The sequence below is a fragment of the Corapipo altera genome, unplaced genomic scaffold (assembly GCF_003945725.1).
Source record: "Corapipo altera isolate COAL_440 unplaced genomic scaffold, ASM394572v1 63, whole genome shotgun sequence".
Lineage (NCBI taxonomy): Eukaryota > Metazoa > Chordata > Aves > Passeriformes > Pipridae > Corapipo > Corapipo altera.
In genome coordinates, this window is record NW_020884928.1 from 5076641 (window position 1) to 5100874 (window position 24234).

Consider the following 24234-nt stretch of genomic DNA (forward strand, 5'->3'; position numbering starts at 1 on the left):
TATTTAGCATTTTTACAGGAGCAGGCAAACAGAAGCTCTACAAGTAAAATAACATAGCTGTCATTTTTTTCAAATGAGGTTATGGAATGAAGTGAAGAGTTTGTGCACATGCAAGATGAGAAGAGGGAAAAGATGAAACCTGTTTTTTTAAGACAAAGCCAATGTTTATTTTCAGAAAAACCCAGGAAACTCCCCCTTTTAAAGGATTACAGAGGACAAACAACAACTCAGGCATAACTGCATGCAGAAATAATGACTTATGAAGTGCTGTGGACTAATATTACACCTTCTGCTATTAAAATTGAGGGAAATAGTCACAGACCGGCATTTTCTATGCATCTTGTTATGTGTTTTGTCAAGAAAATTTCATTAGAGGGTTCTAGCAGATAAAAGTGACCTCCAGGAAGCTCATAAAAGGATGTATCTCCACTTGTTAGTTCTTGCCAACCTGAAAAAGATATGTCAGAAAAATGTCAACGATTGTTACAATTTTACATAACTATTTCAAAATTATTATTTAACAATTATTTTAAATCCTATATCAACATTGAGACTGCTCTGTCTCATTTAAGAAGGAGATAAAAGACTCTAGAAGATGCAATTCAACAGGAAAATGTGTAAGTATAAGAGGAAAACCATTTAAGAAAAGTACCTTGTAAATCATATGGTTTATCATCACCCCCATTAAAGCAGGTAATATCACAAGAGAAGGGGATATCCATTTCTGCCTTCTCAAAACTGTGAACATAAAAAGTAGTCCTAAAACATTCAATAAGATACCCATATTTGGAATTTGCTTCCACATACAAAATAACTTTTTTATTCTCGTCCAAAATCTAACAAACTTCAGGAATTAGATTATGCAGAACATCAGAAGAAATTACCACATCTGGAAGGTTCTTAGCTCCTTGCCCTATTCAATTAGGTCTAAAATTGTAAAGAAAGAATGACCCGATAGTTAGGGGAGAAAAAGAGCTTCAGCCTGCAATAAAAATTCTCACCTACCATAAACAATCATGTTACCTGCTTATATTCAAGTTCTAATGTTTCAGGGCCTTTCAGTGTCAGGTTCCTAAGACCAAAATGGGTCCCACATCCAAGAGTATCGTTGTCTTTGCCAAGGTAAGAAACCTTAACAACTCAGCCACGTTGGCTGTCATGTAACATCCAGTTGGGAGAGAAGTTAGGACAGAAGAAGCTGTTTGCTCTCAAGGTGCCCAGAACACAGGGACTCTCTGCTTCTGGTTAGATTAGGGGATCTTGGATCAGGAGGCTGAATGCAGTGATCCTGAAGCATGATCAGCTGAGATTAGTAGCCTCAGAAAACAATAAAAGATGAGAGAATATTCCCTTTTAGTGGCTGTTAACTGTGGATCCTCAGTATAATTGTAATTCTACCATGACACATTCACTACTGCAGTAACAGTTTGCTGCTGCAGTGGTTGATACAGTAAGCAGTGTTTTCATTTAGGGCTTAAATACCAGAAAACAAATAGAAAAACACACAAAGGAGAGAACTGTTTACTGTTTCATAATCTTTTTATAACAGAAATGAGAACAAAATATGAAGAAAGAAAAAACCTCACATGATCAGACAGAAGTAAAAATGTAAAATACAAATGTAATACAAAATTGTAAAACTTACGAAAATGTCTGAAACACTCTGAAGTCTTCTTTAAAAGTAAGCAGCAGATTTTTCCTAATGTCTTCGTTATGGAGAAGCACAGAAGGAGTTCCTCCTACATTTTGTAGATATTCAATAACTTCTTCATCTTTTGCATCAGATACAGAAATGCTTTTGATTGGAAGAATTGCTTCAGACTGTCAGTACCAGATAAAACAAATGAGGTGTTGTATATAATATACTTTAAATTATCTTTTCATTAAAAATCATTTTAGTAAAAAGTACAATAATTCTTCATCTCCGAAATACAATGGCTGATTAATTTAACATCCGCAGAGAACACTTCTTGGAAAGGGTTAGTAAATTATGACTGAGCCAAATATCTTCCAGGTCTGAAACTTCCACAGACAAATAACCATTAATTCAATTTTGTTCAAGTTCGACTCTTACTATTGAAATGCACCTAATAAAATAATCTGTTTAAGAGAAAGAAAAGCCTAGCAGTGGACATAAACCTGACTAATGTAGGACTGAAGAGACCAACTGATTATGGAAATTTGCAGGACTAAGGATTGCTAAGAAGCCCCAGAAACAGAAGAACAGAAATAGCAAATGCTGACTGAGGACAGGAGGACTGGGAAAAAGCCACTTCACTGCTGTTTTCCTGAGAAAGACTAGCAGAACCAGCAGAACCTGAGAAGAAACTGATTAAAAATCCAACAAAGAATGAGGGAAAGAAATAAATGGACAAATGTACTGAAGGCTGATGCAGGTGGTTTATAAAAGACTAGGTTAAGACAGTTATTTCACATGTTACAGAGAAGAGAGAGCCACTTAGTATTTTGCTTTGATTACTTTTTTAATTTTAAGCCAAAAGCCATAGTAAATAACACAGTATTCAAAAAATGTAGCATTAGCTCAAGGAGACTGTTCTCCTGAGGCTAAGGTCAGCTAGCAGCAGTGAATATTGTGTAGTGCAAATTTCTGCATCCACCTCAGAATTAATTTCCTCTAAGAAAAAACTTTTCTCCATAGATTCTGAAGCAATGCTCATTTTGTATTAAAAGTAATTCTCATGCCATACTGTCAAATGTTATTTTTACTCTTGATAGCTAATGTACTGTTTTGTTTCATATTGTTAATGATTCTGCAACTTACATTTGGGGCATGTGCCCCTGACACAAAAAGATGGACCGGCTCTAGTCCATACTTTTCTTTCAAATGTAGTGCCACTGCAAAACTCAGGTAAGATCCAAAACTGTAGTGAAAGGAGAAATTAAAGCAAAGTAAGCAAAAACATACATAAAACCTGGAAAATTTAAACATAGTTTAAATTTCAGTGCTAAGTGGATATCTTGAATAGTTACTGAAGCCATATATGACATATAAATTATAATGATATTCGTTAATTGACATGAAGTGTATTCCTACACAGTCTAGTTTTACAAATCAAACCTTTTCTTATTCTTTCTTTTAGTAGTCTCCTTAATTTGCAATAAGAACAGTTATTTTGAATACTTTGGACTAAGCGATCTTCAAAATCTGTGTTTCACAAATTCATATAGATCAAGAACTGACACAAATATTAAAAATAAATGCCATAATAAATTATAATTTATCAGAAACACAACATGTTCAGATGTTATGCCTGAAGCAATAAATAAATAACCAGAGTCTTTTAGAACAACAGCATGTTTTGGGATGACTTGACAAAAGATCTTTGCACAAGCATATTTTCCTAAAATTTTTGCATATAAAAACAAGTAACTGTCTACTCAACGAGTTCAGAGATAGAAGCTCCTTCACCAAGGTATCTAAAAATGTATATATTTTTACCTGTGACCAAAAAATGCAAATGGTTTTTCTTGAAGTTCTTTTAACAAAACACTTGTAACTTCATTAACCATGCTTGTCATGTCTTTTGCAAAAGGCTCATTAAGACGAGTTTCTCTTCCAGGATACCTTACACAGAACACTGCAGAAGAGGTGGAGGAAGCGAGAGAAAAGGATTATAGTTATTTCAAATAGAGTAAAATAATTTTAATTCAGTTTTTTAATTATTATGCAGAATATACAGATTATTTAAATTAATCCTTCTTACAGTTGATACTGTGTATTTGTTATTGTTACTACTCTGTTTTAATCATATGAGAGATTAGGTTTCCATTCCTTCCTTTACTCACAAATTGATCTGATTTATTCTCCAGTTGATCTGATTGTTAAGTGCCTTGGCTCAGAATCCACAAGGTCTTGATTACAGCTGAGGTTTGAAAGCAACTTTATTACTATTAGGTTAATAACAACCACAAATTCACTCATTTCAATAATAGTAAGTTAAGAGGTGTGTAAAATACATCCTTCCAAGGGCAGCATTATAAAGTTAAACTATATTAGCATTGTACAATCCCTGTTTTCTTCTTTGTCGGCTCTTGAGCATTACACATAGTAAAATGTGTAATCATAGTACAAATTGATGGACATTTATATTTACTTATATTTATCTGGAAGGACATTTTACATACTTTTATTATATTCCTTTCAAAATTGGGGATTTTCCTCTTGCTGTTTAGTGAAAGTAAGGAATGAACAGATCAGAAAAAAATGTCGATTTTCTGAACTCTCCTTGATATAATGCATACTGCTGAACTCATGTGGAAGTAATGGGTCAGACACAAAGTATTTTAGAATAGACAGAATAAACCACTACCTAATACGATACTAGCAGTACAGAAATGTCTGCATCTTCTGTACTTTCTTTCTGCAGAAACCATCTCTGAGAAACCATGCTACACCCTGATTTCATTAATCTGTGTCTGCAGTTGCTCCTAGGCTATTTTCTTAGTAACTTTGTTGGAAGTAGTTCCAGCAGAAAAAAACTCTTTTAATTCTTTCTTTTTTTTTTTTCCGTTTCAAGGAAAATTTAAAAATTTAATGTGACTTGTGCAACTGCTTACCAGAAAGCATATGAGCATTTAGAGGACTGGCACAACTGCAATGGCAATGCTCGTAAATATAATTTTTTTTTTTTTTTTTTTTGTGGAAGGTCTGTAAAATGGCCTTGGTTCCTCTTCAAATAGCTCAAGCAATGGATCTTCTTTAGTGCTGATACAGCTTGAGAGCAATGAGAAATACTTTGTAGCTTAACTTAATGTCATTTCACTGTTATAAATTCATAGTTTGAACTTCAGTTTTGATACAAGAAGTGCAAACAATGGATAACAGATACTCTGTGCAGCCTCTCAGCATTAAAAATGGTTCTCATATCTTCACCGTTGCCCTGGCATATTAGCAATACACAGTGTATTGTGTTTGTGAATCATACCAATAGTTTCTGAAGCAGTCAACCATACTATAGTCTTGCGGAACTCAGCTCTGAGGATATAACCTTTAAACCTAGTCAAATATAATTTGATGCAAGGTGGTACAGAAAATGCACCCTGATGGAAATGCTAGTTCCTAATGAATGCTAGTTCCATCCTTTCTGGAGAAGACCCACTGGATAAAGATTCCAGTTATCTCAAGAATGTTATATTCCATTCAGAAAATTGGGCTACTGTGTATTTCAGACTTGTGCTTTAACTACAAAAATGACAAACCTTCAATTGAGTTGCTTAACCGTTTGCCCCACTGAGCAAGTAGAGAAGTTCCACCTCCAGCCCACGGAAAGCAAATCAGCCTACAGAGAGCATTTTGCCTTTTGTGCACACAAACAATCAGCTTCTCCATTCCTAAAAACTAAAACAAACAAGGAAATAACATTTCATTCTAGAACAGGACTCTTCAGGTATAGGAAAATTAGACTGAATTAAATCTAAATTGAAACAACAGCCTGCAATATTTTCTGTCATCAGAACTGCTTGTGTTACAACAACAATTTGTTAGATATGAGGTAATCTTCCTGCAACAGTGTAAACCAGTTCTGCTTTTACAAACGATGGTGGAATAGTATTGAGCAATACCCTTGGTTAATTTTTTCTCAGTCACTAACCACAAAAAACATTACAAGCAGCAAAATAGATTAATACAATATTTCAGGATGACCATTTAAAAAAATAGGCTCTTAGAATATACACAAAAATATAAGGTCTATATAAAGACCTAGAAAATATAAGGACCACCTAGTTCAATATTCTCTCTACCACGGTGGTAAAATAGATGTCTAGGGAACAGCAGAATGTAGTTTCTTTATATACAGGAAACATCTATGAATATTTCCTGTGTTCTGGTGTTGGATGAAGGGTTGGACTTGATGATCTCAGAGGTCTTTTCCACCCAATTGATTCTATGATTCTATAAAGCACTCTTTCATGTATTTTTCCAGTTTCCCCTTAAATTCCTGTGAACAGGTAGCATCTACAACATCCTCTTGCAATGAGTTGCACAGCTCTACTATCTGATGCATAAAGAATGATGTCCTTTTTTGGTTTGAATCTGACTTCTACAAATTCATTTGAAGGACACAGGGTAGAATAGTAAAGAGAGTGAATAGTGCATCCCTCAGGGTTTGCCACTGAGCATTTTTAAGGTTTTCTGTCATACCATCTCTGCCCTCCCTCAGCTCTTCTTCCTGAATGAAAAGACCTGGCTTGCTTAGGTATTCCTCATATGGCACTAATGACCATCATCACTGCCCATCTCTGGACTACTAGTTTTGTTATTTTCTTTTAAGATGGTGGAGTGACCAGAGCCACATTCAGCTTTATCACAGCAGCTTTAGTATTTTCATTTAGTGACTCATAAAAGTAACAGCTGAAGCAAGATTTATAAGTACTCCTTCCTTCTTCCCGAGAAGGAAGAATAGCATTGAAGATGCCAAGTTCATTGTCTCTAACATCAGATACTGTCTTTACTGTCTGAAGAAAAAAGCAATTCTCAACCATTTCTATACTTCTTTCCCAATTTTCATGTTCTGTTGAAAGAACCTGGAAACAGCACATGCAACAGAAATACCTGGTGAAGATAAATTCATTAGAAATATACTGATAAATAACTTTTATAAAATGCAACCATTAGGATAAACTCTCATGTTCTTGTTAAAAAGATTGAAAAAAATAGTAATTAGGGGATACCAAGTAGCAAAATTCCATTTCTGAAATGCTGCAAATCATTAAGGGTGTTATCTCTTGCCTTGAAGGCAGCTTAGTATGTGCAAAGGCTGATTCACCATAAAATACACATGTGCCTACACGGTCTTTTTTCTCTCTACAAAAAGTTTCAGAAATGCAACCAGATCAGAATAAGCAGCAATTCAGACCTTAAAACTACATAACATAAGCAAGGCAGAAGAAAACTGATGCAAATGTTGCTGTGGCAGTTGCTTGATTTCCACGTGTTTAAACTGAAAAGTTTGTCAACATTTGTTAAGAATCACTTCAAAGAAACAATAAGAGGAGCAAGCAAAAGAAAAAAAAGTGTATAAAAAATCACAAGACAGACAATGTGAGCTTAAAAGTAGCTGAAGGATAGTGGAACCAGTGCTGCAGAAGACATAATTCCTCTGAAGGATTCATTGAGCTTCAGTACAATTAGTTCCATTTACACAGTCACTTCTTCCACAAAAAGGCACAAAACCTCAAACATTTCTGAAGCCAATGTTTTAACTTGACAGTCAAATAGCAAAAGAAGAATCTCTTCTCAACCTATTCCAAAGGAAATGTAAAAATTTCAAGCATGGCAAAGAAGCACAGTTAGTCAAAGTCCTTAGATTATTAAAAGATACATCCCCAGTCACTGAGAACCTTTCCCACTTTATACTCATACAGATTTATCCCATCACCATCCAGCTTATTTTAGATACAAATACCTGAACGGTTGGGAAGACCACCAGTGCCAGGAAATGACAACCCAAGGGTGGATCCCCTTCTCTGCCTGCACAGCAAGAAGCTGCACAACCATCTGCTTTTAAGTCTTTTCTAGACTCCAGGGGAGGAGCTCGCACCCAAAAAAGGGCAGGACTGAGGCACACAGCATCCCAGAAGGCAGAAACATCACGTGTTAGATGTGACACATGGAATTTGGCAGAAAAATAAGGAAGGCACGCCTCATTAATCCCAGTGATTTAAAACACACAGGTTGGCATGCCCATGACAGAAGTTGTAGCACTTTCAATACATGTATTGAAAGAATAGCCTGCCTTTTTTTAAGAACTGTATCCAGAAGTACAGCATTCACACCTCGGCTGCAGAGTTTTATAGGGTTCTGAAAATGCTCATGTAGGAGACCATCACCTGATTTGATTAAAACACTGCATTTGGTTATTAGGCCAGTTCCAATTACTGCAAGCTGAAAGACGTAGTTTTCCATGAACTACATGCTGTGGTTACGTATCCTGATTTCATGTGAGCTACCACGTTATGCTCCTGGTGACCAGATGCTATCAGTAACCTAAAAACATCAGTGTATTTTGTAACTGCATTTGTAATACTAGGAAGATTGGCTTCCTCCCCACCTTTTTCTTTTTAATGTTACTCTACCAAGAGTACCAGTGGCAATAAAATAAAAATATTCGCAAACAGTGATAAAAACTAAGGAACCTGAGTGCCAAAATGGGTTCTGATGCTTAACTTGGACATGTAGGCTGGAGTACTTTGTGGTTTTCACACTATTCTTAATTATTATACATTTCTCTTCATCATATCGAGGAAACTGAAAAATCTACGGTGTTAAGAGAAAAGCCTACCTTTTGACCAGCCAGTCATTAAGCACTGCTCCTTTCCCAAACAAGGTCTGCAGTTTTCTACTCATTTCTGATTTCTGCTTTCCTGGAGAGCCTTAAATCAACCCTTGTGGCTGCAGGCTCTGCAGTGAGGTCTGGTCCCATGCTCTGCAGCTGCCACTTCTAAAAGGCAAAAGTACAAACTCACAGTACTTTTACGTTGTAATTCACAGGTTTCATAGTATATTCTGTGTTGCAAGGGGCCCACAGGTCAAGTCCAACTCTTTAAGTGAATGGCCCATATGGGGATCAAACCCACAACCTTGGTGTTATTAGCACCATGCTCTAACCAACTGAGCTATGGAGTACAATGAGGCATACCTGTGCTTTGAAGGTGCACGATTTAAAGCATCTTATATTGGCTAGTCCTGACCTGTGCTGCTGTGCTCAATGCTACTTCTCCATATGATATATCTAGTAGCAGATGTATTTGATTATAAGGTATAATTTGTAATAAAGCACCTAAGACACTTTATTTACTCCTACCTCAAATTGTGCCAACAAAATAATCTGACACCCAATGTTAATGTTACAAAAGCCAGCTGTTATAAACATCAGGCTCACTAATAATATTCCTAAAAGTAATAAAATACTACTGGAAACAATTTTTTCCTAACTAAGGCTGAAAATAAAAGAGGTTAAGAATAAGATTTTGAAAGTATAGCATTAATCAAATAGTAGGCTGTTTCCTTAAAAATAATGAAATGAAGAATTGTATGTGTTACTTGGTTTTGTTTGCCTTCTAATTCTTTGTGTCAAAGGACTAGAAAATTTATCGGGTTTCATATAAAAAATGAAAATTTTTACAAATTAAGTAGTTCCAGGAGATGGCACTTTTATCCAAAATTATGCTTGGCCTTTCCAAGGCTGAAGGTAAAAAAGGGCTTCACAGAACTGATTTGTCAACTCCGCACTAGTACACAGAGTAGAGCAGACTAGATTGTTTCAGTTGGAAGGGACTTAAAATGGTCACCTCATCCAACTGCCTGACCAATTCAGGGCTGACCAAGTTAAAGCATGTTATTAGGGATTGTCCCAAACCCTCTTAAATACTGACAGGCTGGGGGCATCAACCATCCCTCTAGGAAGCCTGTACAATCTAAACCTCCCCTGGCACAGCTTTGAACCATTCCCAAACGTCCTGTCACTGGATACCAGAGACCAGAACTGAGCACCTCCCTCTCTGCTTCCCCTCCTCAGGAAGCTGTAGAAAGCAATGAGGCCTCTTAGCCTCCTTTTCTCCGAAGTAGACAAGCCCAAAGTCCCCGGCCGCTCCTCAGAGGACATTCCTTCCAGCACTTTCACCAGCTTTGTTGCCTTCGGTGATGTTGTGTTTGATGCACAAATCCCAGGATGCAGTTTGCTTTCCTGGCTGCCTGGGCACACTGCTGACTCACAGTGAGCCTGCTGGCAGCCAGATTGCTTTCTGCTTTCTGCAGGGGTGATCTCCAACCACTCCTTTCTTAATTTAGACTTGTGCCTGGCATTACTACGCCATGCTAGGTGCAGAATCCATCAATGTGACTTGTTAAATTTCATCCTGGTAATCACAGCTCAATGCTCCAATCTATCTAGATTCCTCTACAAGGCCTCTTTTACCTCTAGGGAGTCAACACCACCTATCATCAGCAAACTTGCTAGTGGTACGTTCCACTCCTGCATCCCGATCGTTGATAAATATATTGAACAGAACTGGAACTAGAATTGAACTCTGTGGAACAGCCCTGGTGATCACCTGCAGCCATTCAGTACAACCCTCTGAGCTCTGCCCTTCAGCCAGCTCTTCAGCCAGGGCACTGTGAACCCATGTCAAAAGCCTTACTATAATCCGGAAAAGATACATCCATGGCCTTCCCTTAATCCACTAGGTGAGCAATCTGCCTGATGATTGCATTATTCTTTAAATGCTTTCGGGAGTATGCAGTATAATGTTCTCCATAATTTTTTTAAGAACTGATGTCAGACTAACAGGTCTGTAGTTCCCCGGGCCTTCTCTCAGGCCCTTTTTATGGAAATAACATCAGCTGGGTTCCAGTCAAACTCCCCAGACTCTCAAGACTTTTGGCAGACCAAGAGGGGTCTTGCTATAACATCCATTAGCTCCTTCAGTACTCCAGGATGAATCTCCTCAGACTCTATGGAATTCATGGTTAGAAGGCCATGGTTAGTAAGCTGATACATCTGGTCCCCTGCAATTTCAGTGCCCACAAATGGAAAGTCACTGATTCCACACTCGCGGAACTCATGCTCCTCTAACTCAGGCAGCCCAAGGTCTATCAGTATTCTTAAATACCAAGGAAAAAAGGCATTGAATGCCTCTGCTTTTTCTTCATCCCTATTAATCAGATGATAATCTTCAACAAGCATTGGTCCAACATTTTCTTTAGACCTCCTCTTGTAATCAGTGTACTTGAAAAAGCCTTTCTGGTTATCTGAACTGGCCATTTTCAACTCTAAGTGAGCTTTGGCCTTTTGTGTCTTCTCCCGGCTTACACAAACCACAGTCCTATACTGTTCCTGCAAAGCCTGACCCCACTTCCAGGATCACACCATTTCTTTTTCCTTTTTTCTTTTTCCTATTTTTCCAAAATGTGGTTCTTAAAGACTGACCATTACTTGTGGGCTCCTAAGCCCTGAAAACAGGATTTCCAGAGTATTCCCATGGACTGTTTCCACTAGCATTGCCATCCTCAGATGATGCCATGCCAACCTTCAGCTTCTCTGCTGTAATCCCATTGTTATTTCCTTCCCCCCATCAATTCTACTTTAAAGCTCTCTTGATCCATTCCCCCAGCTTATGCCCAAAGACACATCTCCCCATCAGGACAGGTGGATCCCACCAGGCCCCAGCATACCTTGCCTCTTGAATGTTTTTCCATGGTTTAAAACCCAAAGTTATGGTGAAGGCCCTAGTCCTGGAGTCAGGTATTGATATTCTGGGCTCACCTGTTTCTTCCAAAGTCTCCTTCCACTACTGGGAGGACTGAGGAAAACATTACCTGTGCTCTGGAATTTTTTATCATTCTTTCCAGGGCTCTTTGTATCGTGACACCATTTGTACGCATGTGAAAGAGCACGAATGAGTAATAGTATGAAGGTTGTATTAGGTTGCTCAGTTTTGTGGTGACATCCCTAATTTGGGCCCCAGGGAAGCAGCAAACTTCTCTGAAAAGAGGGTCTGGTCTGCAAATGAGTGCTTCCATTCCATACAGAGGGAGTCACGAGTGCCCATAACTCACCGTTGTTTCTTCCTGATGCATGTCTTAATGCAAGTTTTGTTGCAAGAGGTTGATCTATCTGACCTTGGCAAGACTTTGTACAAGGGCCTTGTACCTGTTCTGTCAGGATATCTTAGAGGGCAACTTGAAGGGTAAGGAGAGGTTTCTTTTACCACTCCGTCCTATAACATTGTTCCAGCCCTCCTTCCTTCTGGTACAAAGCAGATCCAGGACCTACGTCCGTAGTGGCCATGCCGAGTTGGCTTCCACATGTCACAGATGGCAGACTACGGCTCCACTGATTAATTTCCTTCTCAAACTCTTTGAATGCTCCTCAGAAGTTCCTCATTGAAAGCTTTCTTAGCTGCTGTTTTATGGCAATGTTCAGTCTCTTTTGGACTACAATAGAAATACAAATGGATGTAATGGTAAGTCAGGAAAGTATAACTCTTTTAGAAATCATAAAGAAATAGTGCAAGAGTAGATTTTTATCCAGTAGTTATTAATGCCGAAAACTCACCAAGGTAATTCTTGTTTAAGAACAAAAACATTGCTTGGGGAGTTGCAATTCACCAATAGTGATTTAATGAGACTCATTTTGAGCACATATAGATCCCTGAAGTAAAATAACAAAGAAGCATGTGTTTCTCAGTTGCACACCTAGGATTTAAAGAACCATGTTGTGTATGTTGCTTAATAAAAGTTGACATCTATTACTGACAGTTGTGAAATACATTGGATTATATGTACTGTGAACAATGTAATTTGTTTTCTCCTCAGTGATTATTTATTGTCTTTCATTATTTATTATTTTAACAAATCTGCACAGCTTTAGCACCTTTACTGCAACTATACTTCATTTTCTAGTCAATCAACTTCAAAGGATAAAAGTAAGGATAAACTTAGATCTTTCTCTTAAAAATGACCATTAGCTGCTTATATGAAGAGACATGAAATTAAGCAGATCTCATGCCATCCAAAGGAAAGCAGGAGTAACCCTCATCTCTATGAAAGTCTTGAGACAGAGAGTCAAATGAATCCCAACTTATTATTACTCCTAAGTATGACCTCAGAGGATTATACACAAGCAATAGAAGCCATGCAGATGAAACATGGAGGTAACAGTGGATTTTGCAGAAGAGAAGACTCAATTTAGAGATGCATTAACAGGATCTCCTGAAGATATTTGGAAAGATGAGTGACACTAGAGTATTGAAGAGATCTCACTTGGAATTCTGCCTATAGTGTTGTTAAGTTTCTTCAAGAAAGGTGAGTTCAAACCAGATCTGATGCAAGGTGTGGCTAGAAAAGAGAACTTATGAAAGAGAATACCTTTTACAAATACACTGGAAGACGAGGCTGAGGGAAGCGAGGACATGCCAAAAAATGGTTATTGTTCATGTTCTAGCCATGGCTAGAAATAAGATTTTTAACCATTGTACCCATCAGACTCTGGAACAGCTCCAGAAAAGCTGCCTGCTTTAAGGTGGACATTCAGGTTATTACAGTGGTTCTAGGACATGTACATGTCATGGCTTGGTGAATACTTCCAGCGCCATGCACCTATTAGTTTGATGCAGGAATGAGTCTGTGTGAAGAAAGCCAGCTGGTTGTAATGCTGCAAAATAGTCTTGCTAACAGAGAACTCATTTAATTTAATAAATACAGAGGCCTTTGTTTTATTGTATGTAATACACAGAACATGCACTGAGGTCAGTCTGCTAAGGTCTGCTGACCAAGAAAGAAAATAAAATTCAAAGGTAGTCCGAGAAAACAGGAAGCCTGGAGGGACTAGAATACAGTAGAAAAGCTGACTTTCAGTCTTGCAAAGAGAAATAAAAGTGTGAAAGTTACATAAAAATAGTCAGTTTATATACAGGCCTGGCCATAGGAAATAACAGAAAACAGAGTGGAAATCTCTGTTGCTGTCTCAGTAGAAGACAAACATGTGCTGACCTACTATGTGCATCACAGTAACTGACAGAACTGCTTCAGTGGTACAACCAAAAAAATTGCTTCTTAGAAAGAACAAAACTCTACCAAGACCAATTTGCCCCTGTTCCTGCCATGTGGTCAGTTGCAGGCACAGAAATGCACCATGGCAGGATCCCAGCTTCCTAGAGGAGAACTGCCTAGTCTTTCTCCTTGCAGCAAACTCTATAACCAGGGGAATGGTGTCTGAGTTCAAAAAGCCAGATTTTATAAGAATCAAAATGCTAACAATGAATCTTCAAAAAAATTTGGGCAGGAAACAGACTCTCTCATACTCTCAGCTGCTCAGCCCACATTGCAGTCTTTAAACTTCTACCTAAGGGGACTCAGATGCTCCCTGTCTAGGCACTCTGCAGAAGTCACCACTGATGTGGAGTGCAGCAGTGTTAGCAATGCAAACTGCTGGTCAATCACAACTTCCCATAGGAACAGGGTCAGGCATATAAAATGATAAAACCCAAAAAACTCCATATACTATTGGCTCAGATACATCACACAGCTTAGAACCCAAATTTTAGTCTCTAATTTTGGAGAATCATTTACAGCTTTAGGACAAAGTTCACTCTACGGAGATTCTTTCAGTCAGAAAAGACACCTAAAACACTCAAGGCAGGGATGCAAATTTCAATACCTAGAACAAGAGCACATGACATGGTCAGCTGTACAAACACTCCCTCCTTCTCTCTCTGTCTGTCCGTAAAACAGAGTCACATAAGCTGTCAACACTCAGTCAGCCACTGAAAGTGAATAGCAGTGCTAATTTGATGAGAACTTGTGTGTCATTCAGAGTTTGACCCACTCTATCTGCCACATAAATTAGGGCAAAAATGGGTTTATCCCATTTACTTCCACCACTATGCACAAAAGTATGTCCTGGAAAAAAAGGGGGAGGATGACCATAAGCAACTGAACAGTGCATTGTATCTTCGGATGCTCTAAACCAGACAAGGTTTGTTTTCCTTTCCGTCACAGGTGCAGATGTTGTCCCTGTCAGCAACTTTTGATGCCTGACAAGAATCTGGAGAACTTGCAGAACTGCTACTCTGGAGAAACAGCAGCTTCAGCAGGAAATCCCTCCATCTCCCACCAGTGCTGCTCTTGGCTCCTGGACAGCAAATCGTGGGTGACCAGTCAAAATTAAAAGAGCGGGAGGGAAAGTGAAAGGACATAGCAGGTTACAAAAGAGAGAGTTTTGCTTTCCTAAAAGTAATGGTAAGTGAGGTAGTATCAGGACTTACAAGAATAAAATACACAAACATTAGGAAACCTAGTAGGGTACAGAGGGAACCTGCTTAGATAGAAAGGCATAAAGGCCACAGATAATGGGAATCTGCTCCTTTCATATCCTGTGCATAGAAGGTACATGTAGCACAGAGAATGCTGGCACTACACTTTTACCACAGCAATCCAGATCTTGCAGTGGGATGATAACATGCACACTCCACTTCCACTCTACAAGAAATAAGGACATGACTAAAATAGGCATGAGGTGTATAGATATCAAGGTTTAGCCTCATAATGCAGTGGTACAGAAAGTATTCAGTGGACTTGGCCATTTCAAGTTGATTACCCACTGACAAGCAGTAGCTGCAAGTCTTCAAAGGGCCACACCCCACTCTTTTAAACACAAATATTTTTGTGAGATGATAGTGCAATCCTCATGCCTTCTCACAACCAACTCTATCGCTTTCAATCTGAAAGTTCTGCATTCATTACTGGCTATCCAGCATCCTATGGGTGATATTGCCCCATCAGCTGGAACTCAATTCCCATGTCCACACCTATTGGCTCCCCATCAGAAGAGGAAATTCAGTAGCAAGGACTCCAGGAAAACCATTCCAAGTGTTTTTTTATCTCACACAAGCAGAAATATGCTAATAAGGAATGGAAACAAATAAAAGAATCCTGTCAAAAATCAGTAACGGGGCCAGATTTCTTAGTCATAGCATGACCTACAGGAGTATTTGATGACAACAGGAGTAAAACCATATTCCACATCGATTATTGCCTTTGCTGCAAAGAAAACTGTTGTGGGGAAGGCAAGTATGGGCTGCAGAGAAACTGTACAGTTCAGACAGTAATCTAAGACAAAAATGTAACTTAGATGCAGATTTGTTATCAGCTTTGTCTAATCTTGCTGATAATGGAGACAATCTCTCCCTTCCCAGCTTCTCAGAGCATAGCATACTTACCCCCATGTTTTTATTAGCACTAGCAACTACATATCTCTGTAGTAAGTGAACATTGTTTATCAAGTTGAAAACTAATACTTATCCTGTAGTTTGGTTTTCACCAACATCAGTCAGCTGACCCTATACAGTCTCACCATCCTCCTGCTAAAAAGGAAAGGAGCCTTTTATGACCTTTTTGCAAGCTTTGACCCGCTTAATCCAGATGGACAGGTGCATGCTGATATTACATATACAGCCCCAAGGTTTGGATGTAAAAGACACTACTGTGCCAACCTAATGGAGTAATTTGCCCTTAAGAATTATTTTACAACTCCTCCTGAAACAAAGAACCTGCAGAGTCTGTCTTACTGGCTTAAAGATACATTCATCTTATCTAATCTTCATTCAGGAAAAAAAAAAAAAAAGGCTGTACAGAAGAAAGAATTATTACATGAATAAATAATCTTCTTGGGAACTAGGTGAACTACCATCAGACCTTCGTGATGCAATCATCATCACCTTGTATAAGAAGAAAGGAGATAAATCAGACTGTTCAAATTACCGTGGTATTACTCTGCTCTCCATTGCTGGTAAAATCCTGGCAAGAATACTTTTGAACAGACTAATATCCACTATAGCAGAAGAACTTCTATCTGAAAGCCAATGTGGTTTCAGAACCAACGGGAGTACCACAGACATGGTATCTGTCCTCAGACAACTGCAAGAGAAGTGTAGGGAACAGAACAAAGGTCTCTATGTAACCTTTGTTGATCTCACCAAGGCTTTCGATACTGTGAGCAGAAAAGCTCTATGGCAGATTTTGGAACGTTTAGGTTGTCCCCCCAAGTTCCTTAAAATGATCATCTCACTTCATGAGGATCAGCACGGCCAAGTCAGATATGGCAATGCACTTTCTGAGCCCTTTCTAATAACCAGTGATGTGAAACAAGGCTGCGTTCTCCCACCAACCCTATTCACAGTCTTTTTCAGCATGATGCTCCAAAGGGCCACTGCAGACCTTGATGATCAGGACGGTATCTACATCCGATACCACACTGATGGAAGCCTTTTCAACCTAAGGCGACTGAAGGCCCACACCAAGACCTTAAACCATCTTGTCAGGGAGCTGCTTTACACTGACAATGCCGCCCTCGTCGCCCACACAGAAGCAGCTCTGCAGCGTTTAACATCCTGCTTTGCAGAGGCTGCTGAGCTTTTTGGGCTGGAAGTCAGCCTGAAGAAGACAGAAGTTTTCTATCAACCTGCACCTCAGGAAGTCTTCCATCATCCCCACATCACCATTAGCAAATCAGAGCTCAAATCAGTCCAGCAGTTTAATTACCTAGGTAGCATCATCTCCTCGGACGGTAAGATTGATGGAGAGATAGGCAACAGGTTAGCTAAGGCATATAGTGCTTTTGGAAAACTCCATAAAAGAGTTTGGCGGAATAAACACCTGAAGAAAAGTACAAAGATCAGTGTTTACAGAGCCATTGTGCTGTCTACTCTCTTATATGGATCTGAACCATGGGTCATCTACCGCCACCACCTGCGACTCCTAGAACGCTTCCATCAACACTGCCTTCGTACAATCCTAAACATGCACTGGTCAGATTATGTGACCAATACATCTGTTCTAGAACAAGCAGCAGTCACAAGTATTGAGGCCATGTTGCTGAGAACACAGCTGTGTTGGGCAGGACACGTCTCCAGGATGAAGGACCACCGCCTCCCTAAGATCTTGCTCTATGGTGAACTTGCCACTGTCTACAGCAAGAGAGGAGCCCTGAAGAGGAGATACAAGGACTCCCTGAAACAACATCTCAGCCTTGGCCATATTGATCAGCATAACTGGTCTATTCTGGCCTCCAGTCAGGAGGTCTGGAGACACACCATCTATAACACTGCTGATGCTTTTGAGAACACACGCAGGATCACCCTCAAGGAGAAAAGACAACACAGAAAGAACCATGTCCTGTCAATACCACCTAAGGAGTCTTTCTGCTGTGCCTTTTACAACTGGACTTGTCTATCTCGCATTGGCCTTTTTAGCCACCAGCGCACTTGCAGCAAGTGTGGGTAGAGCCCTTCCCAATTCTTCATTCGCGAAGCCCAGCCATGATGAATCTTCTTTGGAGTACATTCAGCTGAATCTGGATTTACTTGAAATAACATATCTGGTTAGGAAAATGTCTATTTTTATTGCTCTCATTTTTTACAAGGCAACAGTTTAAAAAAAATGGATTATTTCTAAATTGTCTTCATATTTTCCTCTACTTCCACCTATTGGCCTTATACCTAAGATCTACCTCCGACCCTATTACAGTGAGGACAGGATACTAAGAATTCTTCTGCATAAACAAGCTTTTATTTTATTAACTATAATTTTTAAGTTAGATGTGTGATCTGATGCATTAATGGCTGACAAATCTGCTTTAGAGTGTTCACAGTCAAAAAGAATGTTTCTTTCTAGAACTATTGGCAAAGAAATGGTTCAGTGTGAGAAAAAAAAATACCAACCTGTATTTTAAAAAAGTATTTCCTGGTTTTTTATTCTCTTTACATTTAGAATATGATGAAAATAAAATTCTAGTTCTATAAAGAGCTGTATAAAAGATTAAGAACTACCAGTTAAATCACAGAGTAATTTAGGTTGAAAGGGACCTCTAAAGTCCAAGTCCTGTCTCGTTAGGTGTTGAGTATCTCCAAGGATGGAGACTCTAACCTCTCTAGGTAACTATGTTCCACTGTTCAATCACACTCATAGTGAGGATATTTTTCTTTCTTATTCCTTGTTGTGACTTGTATCTGCAAGTCGTTTGTCTTTTTGCTGAGTACATCTAAGAAGAGTCTGGCTCTGTCCATCCTCTGCATACCGTTTCATAAGGTAGGTGAAGACATCCTCATTTAGCACTCCCCTCTTAAGACAAAACCCTTTATCTCAGATTCTCCTTGTGCACCATCCACCCCAGTCACAATTGCAGGGAACCCTGACGCACTTACTTCAGTATCTCAACATCCTTCTAATACAGCGGAATTAAACATGGACAGAGATGTGGCATACCAAAGAAATTTCTGATTATTTTTTCAAACATGCTTTGGAGACATGGGCTTTCAGGGCATGATGAGCTTTTACATTAGCTTTATTCATTGCCATGGCATCACTTTATAGTAGGTGAGTACTAATTGAGAAGTAAAATTGAAAACATGAGCGACAACAAAACTACTTTTGCACTGACCAGATGCTAAGACAAATGGACCAACAGCCCCATCCTGCAGGGAACATAAAGCCAAAGGTAAAGAAACACCAAGTGCTTGCAGCACAGGGCTGTTTTGGTATTTCCCTAAGGAAAACATATTGTATAGCATACAGTCTAGAAATCTGTAGAATGAGTCTTTCTGAATGGCAAGAGTGTGGTATTTGCCAGTGGGGCAGTCCAGGACGAGAGAAGCTTCTCAGTATCTAGGCACTTGTAAATCCTACATCCTAGACCCATCCCATTCAGGCATACATTGTCTGCAGACTCTGGAAGCCAGGCAAAAAGCAACCATATCCCCAGATGGCAAGTAGAACCAAGTCTACTTACAGAATTTAGATTTAAGGTATTTGTTCACCTCCTACCAATAACTGCAGAAGTGGGACAGTGAGCTGAGAGTCAAATGATCCACTTCACTGGTAGGTACAGAGTCTGCTGTCAAAGCCACTGGATTGCTTACAGCTAGGCAGGCATCTGAGAAGCCTTAACAAGTCAGGGCATTGACAGCTTGGTATCTGCAATCCTGCAATAACAGAGCTGGCAGACTGTAGGACAGTTAGGCAATGTAATTCTCTACTGATTTTATCTTCACAAGAGGAATGCAGTTTGTGCAGCTGAAGGATACCAGTATATCTCAGTGTCCTAAACACTGTGAATTTCTGTTGAAATTTTTTTCAACCACTGGAAATGTTTTATTTCTGCAGCTTTATCAGTACCTTCCACATTACTATATCATACATGTTTCATTACATTCATTACTCACACAATCATTTAAAAAAGTTAAAAAATATGTATTTTTGGGGTATATACTTAGGCTTTCTGGAAAATTACAGGTTCATGAAAAGAAGTGTCCAGTTAGAGAGAAAACACATCTGTTACATACATTGTAATATTTATTACAGGTTTTTAAGGATTACATACTTATATCTGAGTAGAAATTTTTCTACTCAGCAAGAAGCAATGGTGTGATTTCCCACTTAGAAGACAGTAAAATTAATAAACCACAGGAAAAAATTCTGTTGGAAACCATATCTCAGTAGCCCCTGAGTTCAAGAAAATACTGGTCTTTGCTTTTTGAAAAATAAAGACAAAGGCAATCTTTCGTCATTATATCTAGACAATATAAATTAATGGAAAAAGTAAAAGGAGCATACTCAACTTTTTTCTCCACTGGTCATATTTTTCCCAGCAACATATAACTCATGGCTACATTTTTAGCAGATTATATTTCAAATAGGTGAATGTCATTGCTAACATCTAAAAGCTGTTGCTGGAAAAAAAAAAAGACATTACCAACTGAAATTCTGTCCTCCAGAAAGCTGTCTACTCATCCCTTTATTTAAGCTTGAAAAAAATGTGGAAAATTATTACAGAGAAACTTACTTGTGGGAGACTTGCAGTTGATATGCTCACACCATCAATAATACAAAACTGTTGAAATAAATGATTAAAATAAAACACAACACGCATTCCCCATTTTACTAACCGGACCTTCCAGGATGTTGAAACTGCGAACATACAGACTATGTAGATGCTTCAAAAGTGAGTGTGACAATATAATCTCCCCTCCTTTCCTACTGTCTCTGCTGTCAGCCTGGTTCTGCTATGGCACAATTGCATAACCTTTGCTCAGATTTTTTAGGAAATCATTAAATTGAGAGAAAGCTCTATGAAGAAGTCCACAGAGTCGAACCAGGAAATATAAGAGAGATAAAATTGGAGATAAAGGATGCTGAGATTGGGCCAGGCAAGAAGCTCAAGAGGAAGAACATCAATGTGGAAAGATGATTAACATCTCAAGGGAAAAAATTAGGTGGAAGACAATCTGGATGAGGGGATCGAATGCACCCTCAGTAATTTCACAGTTGAGTGGGACTGTCAATCTGCTGGAGGGTGGGATCTGGACAGGCTGGATCAATGGGCCAAGGCCAATGGTGTAAAGTTCAATACGGCAAAGTGCTGAGTTCCACCCTTGGGTCACAACAACCCCATGCACTGCTACAGGCTTTGGGAGAGTGGCTGGAAAGCTGCCTGATGGAAAAGGACCTGGGGTTGCTCATCAACAGCCAGCTGAATATGAGCCAGCAGTGTGCCCAGGTGTCCAAAAGGGCCAATGGCAACCTGGCTTGTATCAGACATAATGTGGCCAGCAGGACTAGGGAAGGGATCATAGCTCTGTTCTCAGTACTTGTGAGGCCACAACTCAAATACTGGGTTCAGTTTTGGGCCCTTCACTAGAGGAAAGACATTGAGGTGCTGGAGTGAGTCCAGAGAAAGGCAATGAAGCTGGTGAAGGATCTGGAACATAAGTCCTATGAGGAGCGTCTGATGGTACTGAGGTTGTTTAGCTTGGAAAAAAGAAGGCTCAGGAGGGACCTTATCACTTTCTACAACTACCTGAAAGGAGGTTGTAGCAAGGTGGGGGTCAGTCTCTTCTCCCAAGTAACAAGCAATAGGACAAGAGGACATTGCCTCAAGTTGCACAAGGGAGGTTCAGGTTGGACATTAGGAAAAATTTCTTCACTGAAAGGGTGGTTAAGCATTGGAAGAGGCTCCCAGGGAAGTGGTGGAGTCACTGTCTCTGGAAGTCTTCAAAAAATGAGCAGATGTGGCACTTTATGATACAGTCTAGTGGGCATGGTGGTATTCAGTCAAAGGCTGGACTTGATTATCTTGGAGGTCTTTTCCAATTTTAATGATTCTATGACTCCGTGATCAAGCATGTGCCACAGGGAGCAGTGAAAGCTTACCCTTTTCCATCCGACTAGCAAAGACTCCATAGGTGGTTAACATACTAATACTCCTTTAGTAGGGTATTAATCTTGACTACCTGTTGTGTGTATTAACCACAAAGTAACTCCTTTACATATAACCGCACATAGTAAGAGATGACAACACAAAGTGGCCCAGAAGAGTGAGATAGGTGTGCTAGTTTTGGCTGGGGTAGAGTTAATTTTCTTCACAGTGGCTAGTATGAGGCTGTGGTTTGGATTTGTGCTGAACACCAGGCTGGGCTGATAATATAGAGATGCTTTTGTTATTGCTGAGCAGGGATTACACAGAGCCAAGGCCTTTTCTGCTTTTTGTACTGCCACACTGGTAAAGGAGCTGAGAGTGCGTGGGAAGTTGGGAGGAGGCACAGCCAGGACAGGTGACACCACTTGACCAAAGGGCTATTTCAGACCATATGACATCATGCTCAGTACATAAAGTGGGAGGGAAGAAGATGGAAGGGGGGGGGCATTTTGAATGATGGCATTTGTTTTCCCAAGTAAATGTTATGGGTGACAGAGCCCTGCTTTCCTGGGGATGGCTGAACACCTGCCTGCCCATGGGAAGCAGTGAATTAATTCCTTGTTTTGCTTTGCTTGTGTGTGCGGCTTTTGCTTTCCTTATTAAACTGTCTTTATCTCAGCCCATAAGTTTTCTAACTTCATCTGATTCTCTCCCTGATCCTACTGGTGGGAAATTGAATGAGCAGCTGTGTGGTGCTTGGCTGCTGGCTAGGGTTAAGCCACAACAGTAGGCAATGGGAAGTCATTTTGGCAGCAAAGGTATGTAGTAACAGAGAAGCAAACTGAAGGTGCCACTGATGCAGATGGAAAGAGGAAAGATCTCAAGCAACAAAGCCTTGTGCACATTAGCTCTGAGTGACAATGATGACTTTTGTTCTGAGCATGGCAGGTTATGTCACAGAAAATATTTAATTTATGGATCTAGGCTGAGCCATAGCTTTTCAGCACAAACCACCCAGGTACACATGCAAGTGTCAGAGACTCCTTCAGTGAGCCCAAGAGCAGTACTGGGCAGGCGTCTCTGAAAGTAGACACCTCATTAACCATGGGAAGCAGGACTTTGTGGGCCTCACATGTCTTTCCCAGCATAAGTGGTGCTTCACCATGTGATGAAACATTTGCTCCATGATGTGACAACTGCTCCAAATGCCACCCACTCTCACTGCTGGTGGTTTCTGCTTAATCCTGCTCCCATGAAGCTGCAAGTCACACCCCACAAGCCTCTCTCCCACACACCATTTTAAAAGGTGGCACAGAAACCCATCAGTCTAGCCCAGACCTGCTCCACAGAAACACCCTTGCAGATTCCTGAGCTACTGCCCACCCACAAAGCAGTTGGGCCACCTACCCTGGGCGAGGAGCCCCCCAGGGCCAACCAGAGCTTGCAGCTGGGCTTAGTCCAGCTAAGGATGCCACTGAACTTAACAGCAGAGCCCATGAGGGACAGCAGCTGGGAAGAGCCCATGCACTCAGCACAGCCCCAGCTGTGCTTTCCCCACATGTCACAGAATCATAGAATATCCTGAGTTGGAAGGGACCCACAAGGATCACTGAAGTCCAACTCTTGGCCCTACACAGGACCATCCCAAGAATCATACCATGTGCCTGAGAGCATTGTCTAAGTGGTTCTTGAACTCTGTCAGGCTTGGTGCTGTGACCACTTCCCTGGGGAACCTGTTCCAGTGCCAAACCACTCTCTGGGTGAAGAACCTCTTTCTAAGATCCAACCTAAACCTCCCCTGACACAACTTCAGGCCATTCCCTCAGGTCCTGTCACTGGTCACCACACCACTCTTCGCCTCACAAGGGAGTTGTAACTGCAATGAGGTCTCCCCTCAGTCTCCTCCAGGCTGAACAAACCAAGTGACCTCAGCCACCCCTCATATGGCTTCCCCTCAAGGCCCTTCACCATCTTCATTGCCCTCCTTTGGACACTCTCTAACAGCTTCATATCTTTTCTATCTTGTCGTGCCCAAAACTGCACACACAATATTCAAGGTGAGGCTGCACCAGTGCAGAGCAGAGCAGGACAATCCCCTCCTTTGACCGGCTGGCGATGCTTTACCTGATGCCCTCAGGGCACGGTTGACCCTCCTGGCTGCCAGGGCACTGCTGACTCACATTCAACTTGCCATGGACCAGGATCCCCAGGTCTCCAGCCTCTCGTTCCCCAGTCTATACTCACAACCAGGGTTTCCTCATCCCAGGGGCAGAATCCGGCACTTGCCCATGTTAAGCTTCACACGGTTGCTGACTGCCCAACCCTCCGATTTGTCGAGGTCTCTCTGCAGGGCCTCCCTTCCTTCGAGGAAGTCAACAGCTCCTGCCAACTTAAAATTGTTCTTTTATTCACACCCCACCCCAGGGCCCCCGGAGCGCAGGAGGCGGTCGGGCCGCTCTCTGTTCCCACCCCTGCGCCCGCCCCGTCCCGCCCCTCGCGGCTTCCGGACGCGCTGGGAAGT

At 40.4% G+C, this 24234-nt stretch overlaps 1 protein-coding gene across 1 annotated transcript; it reads right to left on the reverse strand.

Annotated features, from left to right (window-relative positions):
* Positions 1–8: 8 nt before the first annotated feature.
* OLAH (oleoyl-ACP hydrolase) lies at positions 9–24193 on the reverse strand. The gene is given in 10 exon segments (XM_027658699.1): positions 9–448; positions 653–738; positions 1646–1821; positions 2783–2882; positions 3461–3599; positions 5221–5359; positions 11796–11879; positions 11881–11956; positions 12078–12173; positions 23958–24193. Coding segments are annotated over 10 exon segments (1047 nt in total). The 5' UTR covers positions 23975–24193; the 3' UTR covers positions 9–314.
* Positions 24194–24234: the final 41 nt, after the last annotated feature.